The following is a 23,741-nucleotide window of genomic DNA, read 5'->3' as shown; positions in this document are numbered from 1 at the left end:
AGCTGGGCTCTGGGGTGGAGGGAGCACTGGGAGTGGTGAAGGGGTTACGAGCAATGACAGGCTCAGATTCCAAAGGATCACCAACACCATATTTATTCACAGCAGTGACTCTGAAGATGTATTCATTGCCAGGCAGCAGTTTTGTGATTTTGTAGCTGATGGCCTGGATCTTGGGCTCGACCATAGTCCATGACAAACGACTGGTCTCTCTCTTCTCAATGATGTAGTGAGAGATGCTGGCTCCACCATCATGTGAGGGATGGCTCCAGTGCAGATAACACTTCTCAGATGTGACCCCTTTGACTTCCAGTGGACCATCTGGAGGACCAGGTCTATCCAGAACTTTAACATTAACTGGAATCATCTTGACTCCTCCCACATTGACAAGTTTGAGGACAAAGTGGCCACCATCCACTCTGATGCAATCCTTTACTGTCAAGATGGTATGTGTGAGTGTGGTCTTGACTTCCATTCTTGGGGTGGTTTTGTCAATCTCCTTTCCTTCCTTTAACCAAGAGACTATAGGCAAAGGCTTGCCAGTGTAGTCAGCATCAATGACGAACGTCTCACCAGCATTAACAACAGTCAGATCCTTGAATTTAGAATCCAAGGTGGCCTCTGGAGCCTCAATTTCATCTTTGGCAGTAATTTCTCCAGTGCTCTGAGAAGGACGGCTAGAAATGCCAGCAGCATTCCTGGCAATCACTCTGAAATCATAAACACAGTCCTCAGTCAGGCCAGTGAGTGTATACTGGGTATCAATGATGTTGGTGAAGCTGGCCTTCATCCAGCGGGTATCGGGTTGCTTCTTCCTCTCGATCAGATAGCCAGTGATTGCACTGCCTCCACTATACTGAGGCCTGGTCCACTGAAGCGTCACATGATTTCTGGTGATATCAATGGCCACGGGTGTGCCTGGTGGGTCACAGGGGTCCCTGGCTACTGTGCTCTCAGAGACCTTGCTAGCTGGGCTGAGTCCAGCAATATTCTCGGCATAAACTTTGAATTCATACTCAATGCCTTCTTCCAGCTCTGTAGTCTTAAAACGTGTGTCTGGTATTAGAAGCTTGTTGAGTTTAGTCCACAAGAGACTGTTCTTCTCCTTTCTCTCAAGGTGATAGCCTAGAATGGGGCTGCCTCCATTGTTATTGGGAACTTTCCATTCAACAACCATGTTGTCCTTGGTTGCAGCAGAAACAATTGGTGTTCCTGGGGCAGCAGGCTCACTGAATGGATACTGTGCGATAACATTGGAGGAGAGAATGGCAGAACTCTTTCCATATCTGTTCTCAGCAGACACTCTGAATTGATACTCAGTTCCAGTCTTCAAGTTGGTAACTTTGATGGTGGTCCTGGCAATAGTAGCAGACACAATCTGCCATGCTGTTGTGGTCGTGTCTCTCTTCTCAACAATGTAGTTGTTGATCTGACAGCCTCCAGTATACACGGGTGGCTCCCAGGAGAGGGAGACATAATTAGAGCTCACCTCCTCGATCTTCACAGGTCCTGTGGGTGGGCCAGGCTTATCAAGAATAATGACAGTAATCTCCTCTGTAGTTGTTCCGACACTGCTGGTGGCTGTGATGGTGTATTTACCAGAGTCTTCCTTATTTGCCTCCTTGATGCACAGCTTAGTAGATGACAGTGTGCTGGATACATTTAGTCTGGTTGTCTCTTTAAGAGCCTGCCCATCCTTCTTCCATTCAACCTTGGGAACAGGACGTCCAATCACTGGAATCTCAATCTTCAGATCCTCACCATTCTGTAAACTGTAAGTGTTGACTGTCATCTTGAATCTGGGCTGGATAGTTACATCTTTAGCAGTAACGGCCGCAGCCAGAGGCCTGGGGTCACTCTTGCCCTTCTCATTGAAAGCAGTCACTCTAAACAGGTACTCATGGCCTGCACTTAGGCTTGTTACAGTGCCCTCACAAGTTTTGGTTGTGGCAGCCACCACCCATTCCTCTGAACCCACAGGCTGCATCTCAATGTAGTAGCCCATGATTCTGCTGCCTCCATCATGGACTGGCTTCTCCCAGGAGAAAGAGGCAGAGGTTTTGGTCACTTCAGTCAAAGTGACCTTGCCCACTGATAGAGGAGGCTCAGAGGTCTTAACTGCGTGTTCTGTCTCAACTGGCTGTCCAATGCCAAACTCGTTTTCTGCTAAGACTCTGAAATAGTAGATAGTTCCCTCAGTGAGGCCAGTGATACGGTAGCTTGTCTTTGTGCACTTGTTGTCCACGTTAGAGTAAACATTCCTGTTAGACTCACGCTTTTCAACAAGGTAATTCTTAATTCTTGCACCACCATCAATAAGAGGAGGCTCCCAGGTCAGCGTAACACTTTCCCTCTTAATGTCTTTTACTGTCAGATTCAGAGGAGCCCCTGGAGTGTCCAGAACTTTAACAGTGACAAAGGCTGATTTGGTGCCAGCGCTATTTTCCAAGTTAAGGATGTATTTTCCAGCATCATATCTGTCACAGATGTCAATAGAGAGCTGTGTGTATTCATCACCAGTGTCTATCTGAGCTTTAATGGGCAGTCCTCCATCATCCTTGGCCCAGCTGATTTCAGGAGTAGGACGGCCCTTGAATGGAATGCAGATTCTCATTGAGCCTCCTGCGCGGACAACTATTCCCTTCCTGAGCTCTGCATCCAGAATCATCTCTGGAGGATCAATCTTATCCAAAGGTTTCACGACTCCCTCGATCTCTGTGGGCTCACCAACACCTAGCTTATTAATGGCACATATGCGCACCTTGTATTCCTGGTGCTCAATCAACTTGGTGATAGTAAACTTGGTAGCCTTAACTCCAGAGGGTGGGGTACATATGCTCCACTCCTCCTCTTCAGCCTTAGTAATTTCCAAAGCATATCCTTGAATCTCACAACCACCATCATAGATAGGCCTGTGCCAGGCCACACTGATGGTGTCTTTAGACATGCTGACCACATGGGCATTGGAAGGACAGCCTGGTTCAAAGGTGGGGTCACAGGCTTTGAGGTAAGATGTAGGTGGGCTTGGCTGACCCACTCCAGCTGCATTCTCAGCAGATACCATGAATTCATATTCATGGTCCTCAGTCAGTCCTGTTACTCTAAAACGCAAGTCTGTCACTCTGCGTTTGTTGCACTTGGTCCACCTCACTCCAGCTCTGTCTCTTTTCTCAACTATGTAACCAACAATCTCACTGCCTCCAGTGGCGTCAGGGCGGTTCCAGCAGACAGTCATGGAGTCCCTGGTAATGTTAGTGATCTCAAGCTCCTGAGGTGAGCCAGGGGGAATAAATGGATTTCTCATGATAACTGGCACTGATTCAAGAGGCTCCCCCACGCCATATTTGTTGACAGCCATGACTCTGAAGATGTACTCATTGCCCTTCAACAGTTTGGTAACCTTGAACATGGTAGCTCCACAGTCACTGGAGACAACTGTCCATGCCAGGCGGCTGGTTTCTCTCTTCTGAATGACGTAGTGAGAAATGCTAGCTCCTCCATCGTGCCTGGGGGGCAGCCATGACAGTGAGCACTTCTCCTCAGTGACATTGCTAACAGTAAGAGGTCCCTCTGAGGGGCCTGGTCTGTCCAGGACCTTCACATTGAATGGGACAGTCTTTGTTCCAGCCACATTAGTCAGAACCAGTGTGTACTGTCCACCATCCACTCTGATGGCATCCTTTACAGCAAGCAAAGCCTTAAAATCTGTGTTTTTGATCTCAGCTCTTGCTGAGTTTTCAACTTCAACATTTCCCTTGAACCACTGAGCTGTGGGGATGGGCTTTCCTCCCACACTGGCCTCCAGATTGAAATTCTCTCCAGCATTGATAACAATGGTCTGGTTGTACATAGGATCTGTCTCACATGTAGGTGGATCAACTTCATCCTTGGCTGTGATGGATCCTGTGCACTCAGAGGGCTTGCTGACAGCACCAGCTGCATTTCTTGCAATTACTCTGAAATCATATTTACTGTCTTCTGTCAGGCCAGTAACTGTGAATTCGGATATAATGACGTTTGCAAAGCTGGCCTTCATCCACTTTCCTTCGGGAAGGTCACGTTTCTCCACTACATAGCCAGTAATTAAGCTTCCACCATCATACTCTGGAGGGGTCCACCTCAGCTTCACTGAGTGCCTGGTCACAATCACAGCCACAGGGCAGCCAGGAGGATAACATGGGTCAAGGGCTACATATACCTCAGAAACTTTGCTGCATTTTCCAATACCAACAATATTCTCAGCATAGACTCTGTACTCGTACTCAATGCCTTCCTCAAGAGGTGTAGATTTGAACCTGCAGTCTTGGATGAGCATTTTGTTGATCTTGGTCCAGAGGATACTGTTCTTCTCCTTTCTCTCCAGATGGTAGCCCAATATGGCACTTCCTCCATCAGATGGGGGTTTGTGCCACTCAACCACCATATAGTCTTTAGAGTATAAAGACACAAATGGTGTTCCTGGTGGGCCAGGCTCCTGGAACGGATACTGTGCCACAACAGGCTCTGAATCAATTGCATAGCTCTTTCCATATTTATTCTCAGCATAGATTCTGAACTGGTATTCAGTGCCTGTCTTCAGATTGCCCACTTTTAGAGTATTTCTGGACAAAGTAGCAGATACAACCACCCAGTTGGTTGTGGTTGTGTCTCTCTTCTCAACTACATAGTTGGAGATTGGGCAGCCACCTGTATACGTAGGAGGTTCCCAGTTAAGAGTCATACTCTCAGCACTGATATCCTCCAATTTGACAGGGCCTGTTGCTGGGCCTGGTTTGTCTAGGGTAATCACCTCAATTGTGGCATCCTTGGAAGCCATGTCATTGGCGACATTGATGCTGTACAAGCCTCCATCATCTCTGGTTGCATCTTTTATGGTGAGAGTGGTGTGACGTGTTGAGTCAGTGACATTGACTCTGGTGGTTTGCTTAAGGACTGCTCCATCCTTGGTCCAAGTGATGGTTGGCTTTGGATGACCAGCAACTGGGACCTCTATCTTGAGGTCATACCCCACCTGGACATTGTAGGTGCTCATTTGGGGCCTAACAGCAGGATCAATCACAAGGTCCTTTGCTAAAACTGACTGAGCGAGTTGTCTGGGATCACTTTTGCCCTTGTCATTTACAGCAATAACTCTGAACTGGTACTCCTCTCCCTTGAGTAGGTTTGCCACTACAGTCTCCAGTGACTTCCCACTAGCACACAAAGACCAAACTTCACTATCCTTAGCTGCCATTTCGACTTCATAGTAACTGATCCTACTGCCGCCATCATATTCAGGCTTCTCCCAGGTGAGAGTTACAGTGCTTGAAGTGACGTCAACAACACTGACTTTACCAGGTGGTTGAGGCTTCTCTGATATCTTAACTGGTTCTACAGTTTTAGCGGGGAGACCAACACCATATTCATTCTCAGCCAGGACTCTGAAGAAGAAGATTCCACCCTCTGGAAGAGGCTCAACTTTCCATGACATCTTGTTGCAGGTTGTGATGGGAGAATAAACTTTCCTAGTGCTCTCACGTTTCTCAACAATATAATGCTTAATTTTTGAGCCACCATCCAGAATTGGAGGCTCCCATGTGAGAGTGACAGAATTCTTGGTAATCTCTTTGACCAAGAAGTTAGCTGGTGGACCAGGTGAGTCCAGGACTCTGACACTGATGAAGACTGACTTCACTCCACTGGCATTCTCTGCAGTCAGGGTGTACTTGCCAGTGTCAAATCTGTCTACATTCTCAATGACAAGTGAAGCATAGTTGCCTGTATTGTCAATCAGGGCAGTCTCCTTAATCTCGCCCTCAGCCTTGCCCCATTTCACCTCAGGAGCTGGACGACCTCTCACAGGAACAAAAAGCCTGAGCGTGCTTGCTGATCTAATGTTGATCATCTTTCTCATATCAGCATCCAGATCAAGATCAGGAGCCTCAAGTTTCTCTTGCAGAAGAATCTTTCCTGGAACATCAGCATGGTCCCCAACACCAACTTTGTTGATGGCACACACTCTGAATTGGTATTCGTGCTTCTCCAGAAGCTTTTTCACTGTAAACTTAGTGTCTGTGATTCCAGTTGGAGGAGTGCACATACACCACTCATCGGTTACTGCATTGCAGGACTCAACAATGTATGCCTGAATCTCACAGCCACCATCATAGATGGGTTTGCCCCATGTCAGGGAAACAGTGGACCTAGATGTGTCCACCACCTTGGGGTTGTTTGGTGGACCTGCTTTGAAGATTGGATCCAATGCTTTGTAATACACCGTTGGTGCACTTGGCGTGCCAACACCTGCCGCATTTTCAGCAGCAACTCTGAATTCATAGCTGTGATTTTCTAGGAGCCCTGTCACTCTAAAGCGCAGCTCACTAACTGTACGCTTGTTGCACCTGGTCCATCTCACACCATCCTTGTCACGTTTTTCAACAACGTATCCCTGGATAGAGCTGCCGCCATCATTAGAGGGTCTCTCCCAGGTCACCACCATGGAGTCTTTGGTGATTGTGAAGACGTCTACCTCTGTTGGTGCGTTGGAAGTGACAAACGGATTTTTGGCAATCATTGGCTCAGATTCCAGAGGCTCACCAACCCCATATTTGTTAACTGGAATCACTCTGAAGATGTACTCATTACCAGGAAGTAGTTTTGTGATTTTCAGGTTCAGTGTCTGAACTTTCTGTTCAACTACGGTCCAAACCAGACGGCTGGTTTCCCTCCTCTCAACAATGTAATGGGAAACATCGCTTCCTCCATCTTGCAGGGGAGATTTCCAGGCAATGGAACATTTCTCATTGGTGACCCCATAGATGGAGATAGGTCCATCGGGTGGACCTGGTCTGTCCAGGACCTTGACATTAATGTTAACATATTTCTCTCCTCCAACATTCTTTACCAGCAAAGTGTACTGACCTCCATCAACACGGATAGCTTCTTTAACAATTACACAAGCTGTAAAGTCTGTGTTCTTAAACTCTAAGCGTGCTGCTTCAGGAATCTTTTTACCCTCCTTCAGCCAGTGTACTGTAGGCACAGGCTTACCATAGATAGCAGCCTCAAGCCTGAATGTCTCTCCAGCATTTACGACAACAGACTGGGAGTACTTAGCTTCTAAATCGATCTTGGGTGGATCAACCTCATCCTTGGCAGTAATTTCTCCAGTAGAATCAGAGGGCTTGCTGAAAACACCTGCTGAATTCCTGGCGATGACACGGAACTCATAAATCTGATCTTCAGTAAGTCCTGTGACAACAAATATAGTCTCAATGACGTTGGCAAAACTGGCCTTCATCCAACGGCCAGCTTCCTCCTTCTTCTCAACCAAATAGCCTGTGATCTTGATGCCGCCATCATACTCAGGTTTGGTCCATCTGAGTGTTACTTGGCTTCTTGTCACAATGACAGCCTCTGGTTTTCCTGGTCTGTCACAAGGATCTCTTGCCACTTGCATTTCACTCAGTTTGCTGGCTTTGCTGAGGCCAACAATGTTCTCAGCATAGATTCTGAACTCATATTCAATACCCTCATCAAGGCCAATAACCTTAAATCTGGTCTCTGGGATAATTAGTTTGTTCTGTTTCACCCACATTATACTGTTTCTCTCTTTGAGCTCCAAGTGGTAGCCCAGAATTTTGCTTCCACCATCATTGCTGGGTTTCTCCCATACGACCACCATGCTCTCCTTGGTGGCTGACTGGACCACAATAGAATGTGGTGAGCTGGGCACTTGAAATGGATACTGAGCAACAATTGTCTCAGAGAGAAGGACTGACGACTTGCCATATCTATTCTCTGCAGCAATCCTAAACTGGTACTCAATTCCTGTCTTCAGACGGGCTGCCTTGATAGTGGTTCTGGCCACAGTAGCTGACACAATCTGCCAGTTAGTAGTAGATGTGTCTCTCTTCTCAACAATGTAATTGTTGATGGCGCAACCACCGTCATACTCTGGTGGATTCCAGGACAGGACCACGCTGTCAGCAGTGACATCATCCAGCTTAATTGGGCCGGTTGGAGGACCAGGCTTATCTAGAACAACAACACTGATGTCTGTAGATGCCTCTCCAACTGTGTTCGTCAGTTTGATAGTGTATGTGCCCACATCATCTCTGCATGCCTCCTTAATAACCAAGAGAAGGTTCTTGTCTGAGGCTTCAGCATTAACTCTTGTTGTCTCCTTGAGAACAATGCCATCTCTGAGCCAAGTTGCTGTAGCCTTGGGACAGGCATCATATGGAACATCTATCTTCAGATCATCTCCTGCTAGCACACTGAATGTACTGAAAATCAGTTTGAAGGTTGGTGAGATGACAAGGTCTTTAGCCACCACAGGCATACCAAGAGAACGTGGGTCACTAACTCCCTTGTCATTGCTAGCTGAGATACGGAACATATACTCCTCTCCCTGTGTAAGGCCAGTTACAACAGCCCCATTGGTTTTTACCACCATGACCTGGCTCCACTTCTCACTGCCTTTCCCCTGCATCTCAACAATATAGGCTGAGATTCTACTGCCACCATCATGGTCAGGTTTTTCCCAAGTTAGTGTGACACTGGAGCTGGTAACTTCCAGAAGGGACACTTTGCCTGGTGGTAGAGGCTTCTCTGACACTTTAAGTGGTTCAACAGTCTCTACTGGGAGGCCAATGCCATATTCGTTCTCAGCCAGGATTCTAAAGAAGTACATCTTTCCTTCCTCAAGATCGCCTATTTTCCAACTAGACTTATGGCAGCTAGCACAGACTGTTGAGTAGGCCTTTCTGTTTGACTCGCGCTTCTCCACAATGTAGTTGCGGACTCTGGAGCCACCATCAATAAGAGGTGCATCCCAAACGAGGGACACTGAATCTCTAGTGACCTCTTTGACAATCAGATTCTGAGGTGCTCCAGGAGTATCTAGCACCCTGACATTAACATAGGCTGTTTTGCTTCCTGAGGCATTCTCTACAGTCACCATGTATTTACCTGCATCAAACCTGTCAACATTTTCTACCTGAAGAGTGGTAAATGATGAGGTGATTTCAATGTTAGCTCTGTCCAAGGATTCTCCACGCTCTCTTGACCATTTAACTTCTGGCACTGGTCTGCCCTTAATAGGAACAAAGAGTCTGAGTGTGCTACAGGCTCTGATGGCGACCACCTTACGCAGCTCTGCTCCAAGTTCAATTTCTGGAGGAAGCAGTCTGTCTTCAGCCTTGGGGGTTCCAGGAACAGCAGCGGGTTCTCCCACTCCCTCACAATTAGTGGCACAGATGTTTATTTTATACTCTTGGTTTTCCTTCAAGTTGGTAATGGTGAAGGAAGTGGCTGTCCATCCCTTCTTGGGAGTGTGTATTGTCCACTCATCCTCCTCAGGCAGGCAGGTCTCCACAATGTAACCAGTGATTTCAGAACCACCATCGTAGACAGGCTTGTTCCAGGCAAGGGTGATGGATGACTTGGTTGTGTCCAGCACTCTGGGGTTCCCTGGAGGTCCAGGCTGGAAGATGGTGTCTACGGCTTTGTAGAATGGACTGGACAGACTAGGATGGCTCAGTCCAGCATTATTTTCAGCGAGAACTCTGAATTCATATTCATGTCCTGGTGTGAGGCCAGAGGCCTTGAAACGCAGGTCAGTTACAGTCCTCTTGTTACATTTCACCCAGCGCAGGCCAGTCTTATCCCTTCTCTCAATTATGTAGGTGTTTAATCTGCTGCCTCCATCGTGTTCAGGGCGTTCCCAGCAGACGACCATGGAGTCCTTAGTAATGGTGGTGACTTCAGGCTGCTGTGGGGGGTCACTGGGGACATAGGGGTTGGTACAGATGATAGCTTCAGACTCCAGGGGCTCACCCACACCATATTTGTTAACAGCCATAACTCTGAAGATGTATTCATTGCCCTTCAGAAGTTTGGTGACTTTGAACCTGTTCGCCTGAAGCTCTGTGGCCACATTTGTCCATGCCAACCTACTGGTCTCTCGCCTCTGTATGATAAAGTACTCAATCTTGGCACCGCCATCATGTGTTGGATGAAGCCAGTTAAGGACACATTTTTCAGCAGTGACGTCAGTAACAGTGAGGGAATCTGGTGGTCCGGGTTTGTCGAGTACCTTGACATTGAAGGTGAATTTGGCAAAGCCACCGGGATTGCTTGCGGTCAAAGTAAAAGCACCTCCGTCCTTCCTCAGAGAATCTTTGTTTAATAGACTTGTATGGAAGTCAGTTGACTTTATCTCCAATTTGCCTGTATCCTCAAGCTCCTTTCCTTCCTTGGTCCATACCAGAGATGGGAGCGGCCTGCCAATAACATTGGCCTCCAGCTTGAACACCTCTCCTGCCATGACAACAACATTGCTGCTATACAGTGAGTCAACATCAAGCCTGGGTTCTTCAATGTCATCTCTGCAAGTGATTGCCTCTGATGACTGGGATGGAGCACTAACAGCACCAGCTGAGTTTCTAGCAAACACACGGAATTCATAAGTTGCATCTTCAATAAGACCACTAATAGTGTAGATGGTTTCTAGGATGTTGTTGAAGTTGGCTTTGAGCCAGCGTCCATTGGGCATCTCTCTCCTCTCAACTGTGTATCCAGTGATGGAAAATCCACCATCTCCTTCTGGTTTGGTCCATGACACTGTCACCTCATGTCTGGTGACATTCAGGGCCACAGGCCTGCCTGGTGGGTCGACAGGGTCCAAAGCATACATAGCCTCACAGGGTTTGCTTGGTTTGCTGAGACCGGCCATGTTTTCAGCAGTAACACGGTGTTCATATGCGATTCCATCAACAAGGCCTGTTGATTTGAAAATATTTCCAACAACAGGAGCTTTGCTGATCTTCTGCCAAATAATACTGTTCTTCTCTTTTCTGTCCACATGATAGCCAATGATGACACTGCCTCCATCAGAAGAAGGCTCATTCCAGCTCAGAGTCATAGCATCCTTGTTGAAAGATGTGACCAGAGGAATGCCTGGCTGGCCTGGCACATCAAATGGATAGGCAGCCACCACTTGTTCAGAGACAAGGCATGGTCCAATGCCATATCTATTCTGGGCCTTGACACGGAACTGATATGTGGTTCCAGTGTTGAGTCGGGCTGCCTTGAATGTGGTACGGATCACTGTAGCTGCTAACTCCATCCAGGAAGTACCGGTAGTTTCCCGCATCTCAACAATATAGTTGTTGATGGGAACACCTCCATCATTCTCTGGTGCCTCCCAGGACATTAGAACATAGTCACATGAGACCTCCTCCAGCTTGATTGGACCAGTCGGAGGACCAGGAATGTCGTGGATCAGGACTGTGATCGTCTCAGTCACTGTACCCAGCATGTTCATTCCAGTCATGGAATACTGGCCTCCATCAGTTCTCTTGATCTCACCGATGTTGAGGATAGTTGATGTTGGTGTGGTTTCAGTGTTGATTCTTTGTGTCTCCTTGAGCGCTATTCCTCCCTTCTTCCAAGAAACCACAGGTTTTGGTTTGCCGAGCACTGGAATCTCCACCTTGACGCGGTCCCCTGCCTTGGCGATGACCGTCTTCTGGTAGACTCCACGCAGGTCAAAGGAAGGAGCGGAAGTCTGCTCTTTGATAATAGCAGGCCTGCTCTCACATGGGTCGCTCCTGCCTGATGCATTGACAGCCATTATGCGGAAGGTATATTCTGCACCCTCAATCAGATCTGGGACAGTGTAGTCAAGAGCCTTGATGGTGGCCGCATGGACCCACTGCTCAGTGTCTTTCTTCTGGGCCTCAATGACGTATCCGGTGATCAAACTGCCACCATCATGCAGGGGCTTGGTCCACGCCAGGATGGCACTGTCAGATGTAACATCAGTGACGTACAAGTTCTCTGGTGCAGAGGGGGCCTGGGACACCCTGATTGGCTCAGGGGATTCAGCGGGCTCACCTACGCCAAGGTCATTCTCAGCAGAGATACGGAAGTAGTAGTAAGCTCCCTCCTCAAGGTCTGTAAACTTGAAGGAACATTTCTGCCATGTAGTGCTAAGCACTGTGTAGGCCTTCTTGGTGGCCTCTCTCTTTTCAATAACATATCTGTGAATCTTCGAACCACCATCGATTATGGGGATTTCCCACTGTAGGGTGATGCTGTTCTTAGTGATCTCTCTAGTCTTGACGTTGACTGGTGGTCCTGGTGTATCCAAAACCTTCACATTAACAAAGCCGGTTTTCTTTCCAGCAACGTTCTCAAGGCACAGGTTGTACTTTCCAGCATCGTATCTGGTGCAGTCAGGAATAACCAGTAAAGTGTAGGACTCCGTGGTGTCAATGTGCGCACGTGCTTTCAGGTTGGTATCATCTTTGCTCCAGGTTACTTCAGGAACGGGACGACCCCTGATGGGAACAAACATACGGATTGAAGCACGGCACCTGACCACCAGGGTTCTCCTGAGTTCAGCATCCAGCTCAAAGTCTGGCATCGTCTCCTGGTCCACCAGTTCTGTCACTTTCTCAACCTCCGCAGGCTCACCAACTCCCTCTGAGTTTACAGCGGTGACTCTGAAGTGGTATTTTCCTTTTTTCTGAAGTTTACCAATAACGTATTCTGTAACTTTCAATGGATACTGTGTCTCCACCTCCCAGTCATCATGCCCTTCCTTCTTGTACTCAACAATATATCCATCTACTTCAAGACCACCATCATAGTGTGGTCGGCCCCAGGCGAAGCTAGCTGTGGTTTTTGTAGTGTCTGTAATTCTGGCATTGGATGGAGGACCAGGTGGATCTAATAAACAAGAAAAACAGGAGTTAAAAAAAGTTAAACTGGGTGCTTGATATGTATTTTCTGACTTTTATGCATATGCAACTTTTGGTGTTTTAAAATGTAATTCAGAATTAAATAATAACGTTTTACTTACAGACAATGTCTTTGGTCATCACAGGTGGTGATGGCTCACTTGGCTCCCCAAATCCAGCCTTGTTCTCAGCAGTTACTCTAAACTCATACTCTACTCCCTCAGTCAGGCCTTGCACCTTAAAGCGCAGGTCAGGGACCGTCCGCTTAGAGGCCCTTACCCATCTCATTCCTCTCCTCTCTTTCCTCTCTACACTATATCCTCTAATGTCACTTCCGCCGTCCTGTGCTGGTCTCCTCCATGAAATGGTGACAGCAGTCCTACTGACATTATCAACCTCTGGGATTGAGGGTGGGCCTGGTGGGCCTGGGGAAACAAAGTATGCAAGAATATTTTGGTCAATTATGCCTTGAAGTATTAAATCCTTGCAGTCCATTTTTATTATTTCCATTTAATTACATTTTTTAAACATCATACATTATCATATAAAAACAACGTAAACTTACGGTAGCTGTCAACCATTTTTACTGGACCAGACTGGCTTGAGTCTCCAGTGCCATACTGGTTCACAGCAAACACTCTAAAGATGTACTCGTTGCCCTTGATCAGTTTGCCAGCTACATATCTGCAGTCCATGATGTTTTCAGATAGCTTGGTCCACTGTAGGCGGCTGGTCTCTCTCTTCTCAAGGATGTAGGACTTGATAGAGAAGCCTCCGTCCTCCTCTGGTGGAAGCCAGGTCAGAGTACACTTCTCAGCTGAAATGTTACTGGCTTCGATGGGGCCTGGAGGTCCAGGCACATCGAGGACCTTCACCTTTACACGTTCTTCCTTAATGCCAAAGGGGTTGCTGGCGGTGATTGTGTACTCTCCTGTGTTCTTCCGGCTTGCATACTTGATAGCCAGAGTGGAGGAGGTGGGGGTGGTGGCAATGGAGATGATGTCAGAGCTCTTAAACTCACGGCCTCCCTTTGACCAGACAGCAGTGGGTAGAGGTTTGCCCAAAATCTTGGAGGCTGTGATCACGATGGTGTCCCCTGACTTGACTGATACACCGTCCTTCATGTCTGGGTCAATAGTGATGGTCGGGGGCTCTGCAGAGAAGATAGAACAAAGTTGTATTATAATTGTCGACAGACCTCATGAATTCAAATTCATGACAATATGACTTTAAGACTGAAATAAAAAGATTTTAAGGATCTGCACATGTTTTAACTGAGGAACTACCCAAATAAGTTTACTACTCAGCTTACCGTACTCATCCTTGCAGGTCAGAGGCTCAGTCGCCTCTGAAGGAACACTGATAGCTCCAGCAGCATTCTTGGCTCTGATCCAGAACTGATACTGAGATCCCTCCGTCAGGTCAGGGACAGTGAAGGCACAGCCCTGGATGTTGACATGGTTGGCCTTCATCCAGGCCTTGCCACCAGTCTCCAGCTTCTCCACCATGTAGCCAGTCAACTTGTGGCCGCCGTCATATTTGGGAGGGGTCCACATCAGAGTAACCGTGCTCCTGGTGACGTTAATCACTTCAGGCTTGCCAGGAGGATCTAACAGGACACAAAGTAAAGGCATTAAACAGGGGTCTTCAAAGACGTGGACTGTGGGGCTCCGCTCAGACAAAAGCCTTCGTTTACTTGCTTAGTTTTTCTCAATTCTATAGGATCCTGATTGTTATTCGACCCCATAGACACTCAACAATACAGCCAAGATAACCTAATACTGCTGTTTGACTGTCAAGTCTCTGTCATTCTACACCAAATACATAAAAAAGGTCTGTCCTAATGCATTTATTAGTTTCTGAATTCTGAAAATTCCCAGAACTCCTGCATCTTCTGAATCTCTTTAACCACATCCCACACATTTAGGTTATTCTGTCTTCTTTTTACAACTAATGTACGATTTTTCACTGAGTCTTCCCTGAAACTTTGAAAACCTCTTTGTTGAAATGTACAGAAACACAAGACATGCTTTCAAACAGCAATTTCCATTTTTCATTCAGTATTTTTATAATAACTGTAGAGCTGCCAAATAAGAACTTTTCACATTAAGAAAAAGACTAAACCACTGAACTCACCAATAGGATCAAGGGCAACTACAGCCTCAGTGACCTTGCTTGGCCTTCCTAAGCCGGCCATGTTCATGGCCATCACCCTGAACTCATACTCCAGTCCCTCGATCAGGCCCGTGACTCTGCACTCCTTTAATCTCAGAGGAGTCTTCGTGGCCCGTTTCCACATCAGGCTGTTCCTCTCCTTAAACTCCACATGATATCCTACAGAGAACACAAAGTCACTTGGTCATGATGATTGCTATTGGATGTTTGCTCACGCATCACTATGAACTGGTCAGTGTGTTACCAGTTATTGGGGAACCTCCGGTGTCCTTTGGATCAGCCCAAGTCAAGATGGCCGACTCGTGGCGGATGGCCACTATTTCTGGAGGGGCGGGCGCCTCAGGCACATCTAGAGGGAACAGAAAGAGGTCGAGGGATTAGGAAAGGAGGTCAAAAATGAACAAACCCCAGGGTCCTGATTACACTTTATTATTATTTATTTTTGTATTCATGAAGCACAATTACTGTTGCATTTTTCACATGTAACAGTATTTCATTTCTGTAGTTTGTATTAAAACATTTTTTTCTGTTTTCTGAAATGTGATGTTAAAATATGTAAATGAGGCATTATGTAATGTAACTGTTGGTGAGTTTAAGAGAAATCTACACAAACACACAAAGTTAGAAACACAAACTCTGATGTTCTGATGTTTTCTCACGTCTGACAGAAGACGAGTTATAGAAGAGAAATAACCCAAAATTGACCAGTGCATGAAAAACTTGTTTTTGCCTGTAGAGTCTCGCCTTGAATTTCTAAAAAGTTCATCCAATTGATGTAATCTGTTTATAATTCTCTCTCTCTCTGTATATTGCAGGTTGTGTCACTATTTAAGAAAGACAGATAAAAGATGAATAAACTGAATAAAGTCACATTTTCCATGCAGGCTCACTGTATTTTATATTTCTCACAAGGCAACAATTTATTACTTTTATTAAATAAATACAACAACAAAAAGACTCCCGAGTTGAGTAGATGAAACTAACCCTTGAGATGAAATGACTATAAAAGACATGAAGATGTAATTGGCATTAGTCAGGAGTGTAATACTCACTGAATGGATGCTGGGCGATGACGGTTTCGGACCTCAGATACTCTCCGACGCCGTACTTGTTCTCTGCGAACACTCTGAAGATGTACTCTACTCCGTCGTGCAGCCGGATCACCCTCATGGTGGTCTTCTGGATGGCTGATGCCACGGTGGCCCACTTGTTGTCCGTCGTCCTCCTCTTCTCCACAATGTAGTTAGACACCTCCGCACCGCCATCTTCTTTGGGCGGCCCCCATTCCAGGGTGATGCCATCGGCGGTAATCTCGTCAAAGGTAATGGGTCCGGTGCAGATGCCGGGCTTGCCCACTACCCTCACCTGGAACTTGCTGTCCTTGGAGCCGGCGTTGTTCCTGACGTTGATGGTGTAGGTCTCGGCGTCTCCTCTCTGGCAGTCTCTGATCAGCAGCGTTGTGACGCCATGAGACGCCTCAATGCACATCCGGCCGGTGTCGCCAATCCCCGTGTCACCTCTTTTCCAGGTGGCGGTTGGGAGTGGCACTCCGGTGAGGGGGATATTGATACGGGTGGTGCTGCCCTCCTTCACCACGCAGCAACCGTCATGCAGACCACTCAGGTTGCAGTCAGGCAGCACTGAAATACAAAAGGAATTTGCTTAAAAGAAGATATTTGGAAACAATAATTTTATGTTCTACCAAAACTTCACACTTCGGACATGAAAAAGCTTGATGTGTACATAATAAAGCTGCAACTAGCGATTATTTTCATTATCAATGAATCTGCTTATTTTCTAGATTAATGGTTTGGTTTATAAAATATCAAAAAATAGTGAAAAATGTCCAAAGTGATATCTTGTTTTGTCACTTTAATATCATATAAAACAGAGAAAAAGCAGCAAATCTCCATATTTGAGAAAAATTTGATTTCAATTATCAAAATATTTGGAGATAATCTTTCTGTCCATCGTTTTATTTGTAGTCCTAACTGTATGTAAGTATCATAAGATGAATGTACTTAAGTATTACATTCGCACAGATTTACACATCAAGTTTTCTTTCCTACCATGTGACCCCAGACATATTAATATACTAAACTAAAACAATAAGTGATTTCTTACCAAACTGGTCTTTAGCGATGACAGCGAGTTCGGTGGGCGGTCCCTCTCCGGACTCGTTGAGCGCCTTGACTCTGAACAAGTACTCCGTGCCCTCGCTTAGCTCGCTCATGGTGTGTGAGGTGTTCTTGCCCTTCAGGATCTGCCTCCACTTCTCCTCGCCTTCACTCAGCTCCAGGATATAAGACGTGACGTAGCTGCCGCCGTCGCTGATGGGCTTCTTCCAGCTCAGCACGATCGAGTCCTTGGTGGTCTTTGTGGCTTTGAGGTCCGTCACTGGGCCGGGTTGCTCTGCAGGGGGAGGATTAGTTCAGACATGTGGTTTGTGTTAAACGAGATGAGTTCAGACTTTAAATTGGAATAAAACCTGAAGCTTTTCCTGACTTTTGATATATTTATATTATATATATATAATTTATATATATATCATTTGAATGAAAATCTAATTGGCAGTAAAGTAATCTGAATATCCAGCAGAGTTTTATTCCTGGCACTATGGAGAGGACCTTCCTCAGTCCTGGTTAACAACGTAGTAGAAGTCGAGTCCTCTGAATTGTGTCATTTTGCTGAATTTAAATAAAGTTTTTAAATTGGCATATCCATTTTTACAATGACTTTGGAAGTGTTGAAGGATCTAGTTGAGGTGTAATTAATCTAAAATGAACTAATCTAACCACAATGCCTTGTTTCTACCTGAGGCTCGGACGCTGCCGGCGGTCTCGCAGCCCTCCCCGATGCCGTAGGCGTTTTCAGCCAGCACTCTGAAGCAGTAGGCTTGTCCCGCCTCCAGGTTGGTGATCCTGAAGGAGATCTTGTGGCATTCTGTGGCCACGCAGGTCCAGGCCTTCCTCTCCGCCAGACGTTTCTCCACCACGTAGCTCTTGACTGGGCTGCCCCCGTCGATCAGCGGGGCGTCCCAGGTGATGGAGGCGTGGGTTTTGGAGGTCTCCTTCACGATCAGGTTCATTGGCGGTCCAGGAGAATCTGAGAGGAAGAGAAGAAATATTACAAATCAGGTCGCAGACGCACGTAATAGGGACAAATATCAATATTCTGTGGAGGAAATACAATATTTAGAAAGCATAAGAAATGTAAAAAAAAGTATGTTTATAACACGTATGTTTATAATACATTATAAGTATGTTTATAACACGTATGTTTATAATACATTATAAGTATGTTTATATCACATTATAAGTATGTTTATAACACATTATAAGTATGTTTATAACACATTATAAGTATGTTTATAACACATTATAAGTATGTTTATATCACGTATGTTTATAATACATTATAAGTATGTTTATAACACATTATAAGTATGTTTATAACACGTATGTTTATAATACATTATAAGTATGTTTATAACACATTATAAGTATGTTTATATCACGTATGTTTATAATACATTATAAGTATGTTTATAACACATTATAAGTATGTTTATAACATAGATTTCTTCCCCTGTAACAAACCTAACTCCCGCTCTCTGGGAGGTTTTTTCTACACTTTCTTTCCCTCCTTCGACTCTTACCGAGGACTTTGACCATGATGGTGTAGCTCTTGGAGCCACTGCTGTTCTCCAGCGACAGGACGTATTTGCCGGCATCGTATCTGGTAACGTCCTCGATCATCAGCAGGGTGTCCCAGTCTGACGTCTTGATCAGAACGCCCTGCCTGTCCTTCAGGTTGGCGTCCACCTTCGTCCACGTCACCTTCGGCGCCGGGCGTCCCTTCAGCGGGACGTAGAGCCTCATGGTGACGCCGGCTCGAAGAACCAGAGCCTTTCTCAGGTCGGCGTCCAGCTCAGCTTCAGGAGCGACTGCAGGACAGACACAAGATTATCAATCACGTCCTTTATTATTTAGTAATCTGACTTCTTAGATGTTTTCTGCGTCTCTGGAGCGCATCGTTAGCATGAGGTAATCATGTTCACCAAGGATGTTATAACTGAGAATACAAAATCTAGTTTCCTTGTTGAAATGTGTGACGATGCACAATGAACTATGCTGCCAGAAGACAGTACACGCTGAGGAAGAAGATCTCTGTGAAGCTAAATGTAGTTAAATGTGTTTCCTGCAGCTCAACCTCACAGGACCTCATCAACATGGATAGTCTGGGTTTAGTTAGGCGAAGAGCAGATAAAAACAATTATCAAAATCCTAATTGAGTTTTTCTCTTTTGTAAGATTCATCGCATTATAACTGTTATTCTGCACAAAAGACGTTTTTGAGTTTTCTCTACTTCTAGCTGTGACTGAGCTGTTTCCACAGAGCTGCAGGACTTTAATATTAAAGTGAAGAACGTACAATATAATGTATAATAGTATAAAAATAGAACATGAGTCCTTGGTGAGTTCAAAGGCTTTGAGGTTATTTATCTAATAAAGTGTGTTAATAGTGTGGGGACGTACTCAGGATGTCCTTGGCCATGTGGTTTCCAGGGACCTCGCTGGGTTCGCTGAAGCCGATTCTGTTGACGGCGATGACCCTGAACTGGTACTCCAAGTCGTCCATCAGGCCCGTCACCAGGAATTTGGTGGCCTGGAGCTTTTTGGGGATGTTGCACTTGTTCCAGTGCTCGCCGTCGGCTCGCTTGCACTCCACCAGGTAGCCGATGATCTCGCAGCCGCCATCGTACGCTGGTTTGGTCCAGCTCAGGCTGATGGAGCTCTTGGTGGAGTCCACCACCTTGGGGAAGGCCGGGGGGCCGGGGGGATCTGGAGAATCAGGGTGACACATTAGTTATTATTCTCACATTTTATAGGGAAAGAAATATTTGATAATCCCTCCCCTGACAAATACATGCGGTTTCCATGGTTTCCTGCACAAACAAACAAATGCATCAAAAGCCAAGTTGGATACAAACATTCACATCTCACTCTTTTTAAATCCCCCGAGCATTTACAATACAAAGAAAGTACATTTTAGTTTTTTCATAAAACCAACAGGAGCATTATGTAAACTAACATTTAAAGCGTAATATTTCTGAAAATAATTAAATAATTAGTAAGTTTGATCAGGAATGAATTAGGTTAATTAAAAGATTGAACTCAGTGAAAGTGGAAAATAATATTAACATATAATATTTTTAGGGGACAAACAATTCCTCCAAGTATTTAATAAACAGAACATAATTACATTTTTGTGTTTTTTCCATAAAGACAGTTTAATGTAAACAAACATTAAAAGCGGTAAAATTCTGAATAATTGGTAAATAAAAGATATAATAATACAATAATAATACTAATATATCATTTTATGGCAGTTTTTTGACGCAGACATCAGAGAAACATTTCCGATGTGAGGCCCGCGGGTCACAGCAGAAACTTACAGACGGGGTCGACGGCCAGAGCGCCGTTGGACGCGTCGCTGGGTTTGCCCTGGCCCGGCCTTGTTCATGGCGATGACCCTGAACTCGTACTCGGAGCCCTCGCTCAGCTGCACTGCCTTGATGGTCCTGTCGATGACAGGCCGGCGGTTGACCTTAGCCCAGGCCAGCTCGGTGGCCTCGCGCTTCTCCACCATGTAGCCCAGGATGGTGGCCTTGCCGTCGTTGGCAGGAGCCTTCCAGCTCACCGTCATGGAGTCCTTCGTGATGTTGGTGATGACGGGCGGCTCGCAGGGCCCGGGAACATCTGCAGGAAAAGATAAAGGTCGTGATGAGGAATTATTTTGTCAAATCCTGCTCGACACATAGTTTCTGTCATGTAAAGTGGAGAATAAAGTTTAAATGTTGAGTTTAATTAGTTTTCTGTGGAAAAGCTTTCTGTATTTGGCACTTTTCCACAGGCATCAGTGTCTGAACGTACCGTAGGGGTTCTTCACCATGACGGGGTCGGTCATGATGGCGTCTCCCACCCCGTACTGGTTCTCAGCGCTGACTCTGAACTCGTACTCGTGTCCTTCGATGAGCTTCTCCACAAGGCAGTCGGTGTTGTGTCCGTGGATGTTGGAGCTGACCAGCGCCCAGTTGGCTCTGCTGGTCTCACGCTTCTCAATGATGTAGTTGGTGATCTCAGAGCCGCCATCTGCGTGTGGGGGCTCCCACCGCAGCTTCACGCGGTCGGAAAACACCTTCGCTGTTTTCACTGAGGCCGGGGGGCCTGGTTTGTCTGCAGGGGGGAAGAGAGGGAGATGTAAACATGTATCTGCTTAGAAGCCGCAAATATTAAAGGGTTCATTTTCAGGTTCTTACTTGAAGTTTGAGTTTCTACTAGAAAATGTTTACATGCTGTAACGTTGAAAAAACACATTATTGTTCTCATACTGTCTGAATATAGCCGTCTCGTTTAAAGGAACAGTATCTGAACATCTCCGTGGAGTGTTTTACAGTATTTATACAGCACGAGACATGCTTTATAAGCTTTACACAAATACCAGAATAAAACAACCCTCGATGGGACTTACCGAGCACCTTGACCTTGATGATGGCGTACTTGGAGCCGTTGATGTTCTCGGCGTTGATGCTGTAGTCTCCGGACTCCTTCCTGGTGACGCAGAACAGATCCAGCATGTGGACGTGTTTCTTCTGAGTCATCTTCATCCCCTCGACGTGGACCAGAGCCCCGTCTCTCTTCCAGCTCACCTTGGGCAGCGGCTTGCCAAACACTTCGGCGTCCATGCAGACGTTCTCTCCGGCTTTCACCACGATCAGGTTCTTCATGTGTAGGCCGAGATCCACGCGGGGAGGGACTGCAGGGGGGAGAGAGAACAAGTGTTATTGAGTGTCAGAACGCGTGTTGGTCCGTCATCGTAGCGCTGGCTCTGTGCAGCTGTACCGTTCTCTGCGATGACAGGGATGGGGTCGGACGGCTCAGACGGCAGGCTGATGTTGACGGCGGTCTTGGCGATGACTCTGAACTGGTACTGTAGGCCCTCGTCTAGGCCGCTCACCACATAGCTCTCTGTCTGGATGTTCATGCAGTTGGCGTTGCAGCGCGTCCACTTGTCCTCAGGATGCTTCGTGTACTCCATGTAGTAGCCGATGAGCTTGCTGCCGCCGTCGTGCTTAGGACGGCTCCACACCAACGAGACGGAGTGCTTGGTCACGTCCATGGCCTCGGGCTTACCGGGGGCGTCTGGGTGGGAGGAAACAAATAATCAAGTTGTGATGTTTGAACAACGAAGAAGGTTCAGTGGACACGACCCTGAAAACTAAGTTCAGTGAAGACCCAGGTCGTCCTTCAGTGATCGTGAGGATTTATTTTAACATGAAATTCTATTGTGACTTTGGTTAAGTTACTCTACATAAGAGCATTAGGGCTAAACTGTGAGTATAAATCCCCAAATCCTTTATCTGTTCTTATAGTTACTAATCCTGAATGTTCGATGTTTACTCCGACATTTCAACTTTATTCTCAAATGCAAAAAGAATCTGCTACTTCTCTTTTTGTCTTGTGCACTAAGACTCTTCTGAAGTGACTCTTTTAAGAAGCTGGTTGAGAAAATAATAACAAACATGTCCTTTTCCTTTCCTGCTTCTCTCCAATTGAACTAAACAAACATTGTGTGAAAGTGATTCGTACCGACAGCCGTCCTTGCGGTGATGAAGTCGGTCTGTTTGCAGGGTTTGCCCTGTCCCGCCAGGTTGAGCGCTGACACCCTGAAGGTGTACTCCACGCCCTCCGTCAGGCCGCTGCAGGTGTACTGCATGGCTTTGACCACGGACTCGTTGGCCCTCACCCACAGGATGCTGCTCCTCTCCTTCTTCTCGATGCAGTACCCGGTGACGGGGGAGCCGCCGTCGCTGCTGGGATGCTCCCACGACACGATGACGAAGTCCTTGTTGATCCTGTGGATCTGCAGGTTTAAGGGCTCGCTGGGAGGATCTTTGGGGGGAAATTAAACCGTTAGTGTCATATTGTAATGTTGGTTTTCAGTAATGGAGCTGTTCCGGCTAGGACTCACCAAATGGACGTCTGGCGATCATCTTCTCGGAGTAGATTGGCGCCGAGACGCCAAACCTGTTCTCCGCACGCACTCTGAAGCCGTACTCTTTGCCCTGCGTCAGTTTGGGAACTTTGAAGCTGGTCTTGGTGCAGGACGTGGACACGGGGACCCAGTCACCCTGGCTGACATCGCACTTCTCCACGATGTAGTTGGTGATGTTGCTGCCGCCGTCCTCCTGCGGGGAGTTCCAGAGCAACATGCAGCCATCCACGTCCACCTCGGTGATCTCCAGAGGAGCTTCGGGGGGGCCGGGGAGGTCTGCAGAGACAGTCATGTAGATTAGAAACAAGCAGACACTCAGATAAGAACAGCTTGTGTGTCTAATATATAAATATTTCCAAAGGTGGCGATGCCACATATCTTAAGTCCTCTTCAAACCGACCCATGACGGTGACTCTGAGGATCTGGTTGATCTTGCCGGTGCTGTTCTCGACCGACAGGCTGTAGTAGCCGCTGTCCGTCCTCTTCACGTTCTTGATGATGAGCGTGCAGGTGGTCAGCGTTTTTACCACGGACAGGCGGTCGGAGGTCAGCACGTCCTCGCTGCCCTGCTTCCACTTGCAGAAGGGAGCGGGTTTACCTGCAACGATGGCCTCGATCACCATCTTGGATCCAGCTCTGACCGTCACAATGTCGGGCATGATGACCTTCGGAGCCACTGGGAGGGAAGAAACAAAACTTTACTTTCCTAAAGAAAACTAAATATGCTCTTTGACACACTTTGTTTCCATCAGTAAGACAATGACACACAAAACAATGAGACTAA

General features: G+C 46.5%; 1 protein-coding gene across 1 annotated transcript in view; it reads right to left on the bottom strand.

Annotated features, from left to right (window-relative positions):
• The window catches only part of ttn.2 (titin, tandem duplicate 2), a 282,695-nt gene that overhangs the window by 37,800 nt on the left and 221,154 nt on the right, over positions 1 to 23,741 (bottom strand). The window contains 19 exon segments of the mRNA XM_029427369.1: positions 2 to 12,714; positions 12,848 to 13,150; positions 13,291 to 13,878; positions 14,038 to 14,334; positions 14,862 to 15,059; positions 15,145 to 15,249; positions 15,953 to 16,540; positions 17,025 to 17,312; positions 17,715 to 18,005; positions 18,559 to 18,846; positions 19,438 to 19,743; positions 20,358 to 20,412; positions 20,414 to 20,661; positions 20,836 to 21,138; positions 21,434 to 21,718; positions 21,805 to 22,104; positions 22,552 to 22,854; positions 22,934 to 23,233; positions 23,358 to 23,633. Coding sequence (XP_029283229.1) covers positions 2 to 12,714; positions 12,848 to 13,150; positions 13,291 to 13,878; positions 14,038 to 14,334; positions 14,862 to 15,059; positions 15,145 to 15,249; positions 15,953 to 16,540; positions 17,025 to 17,312; positions 17,715 to 18,005; positions 18,559 to 18,846; positions 19,438 to 19,743; positions 20,358 to 20,412; positions 20,414 to 20,661; positions 20,836 to 21,138; positions 21,434 to 21,718; positions 21,805 to 22,104; positions 22,552 to 22,854; positions 22,934 to 23,233; positions 23,358 to 23,633 — 18,035 coding nt within the window.

The sequence above is a fragment of the Cottoperca gobio genome, unplaced genomic scaffold, assembly GCF_900634415.1.
Source record: "Cottoperca gobio unplaced genomic scaffold, fCotGob3.1 fCotGob3_315arrow_ctg1, whole genome shotgun sequence".
Taxonomy (NCBI): domain Eukaryota; kingdom Metazoa; phylum Chordata; class Actinopteri; order Perciformes; family Bovichtidae; genus Cottoperca; species Cottoperca gobio.
The sequence above is the reverse complement of the archived record's forward strand: the minus strand, read 5'-3'. Positions and strand labels throughout refer to the sequence as shown.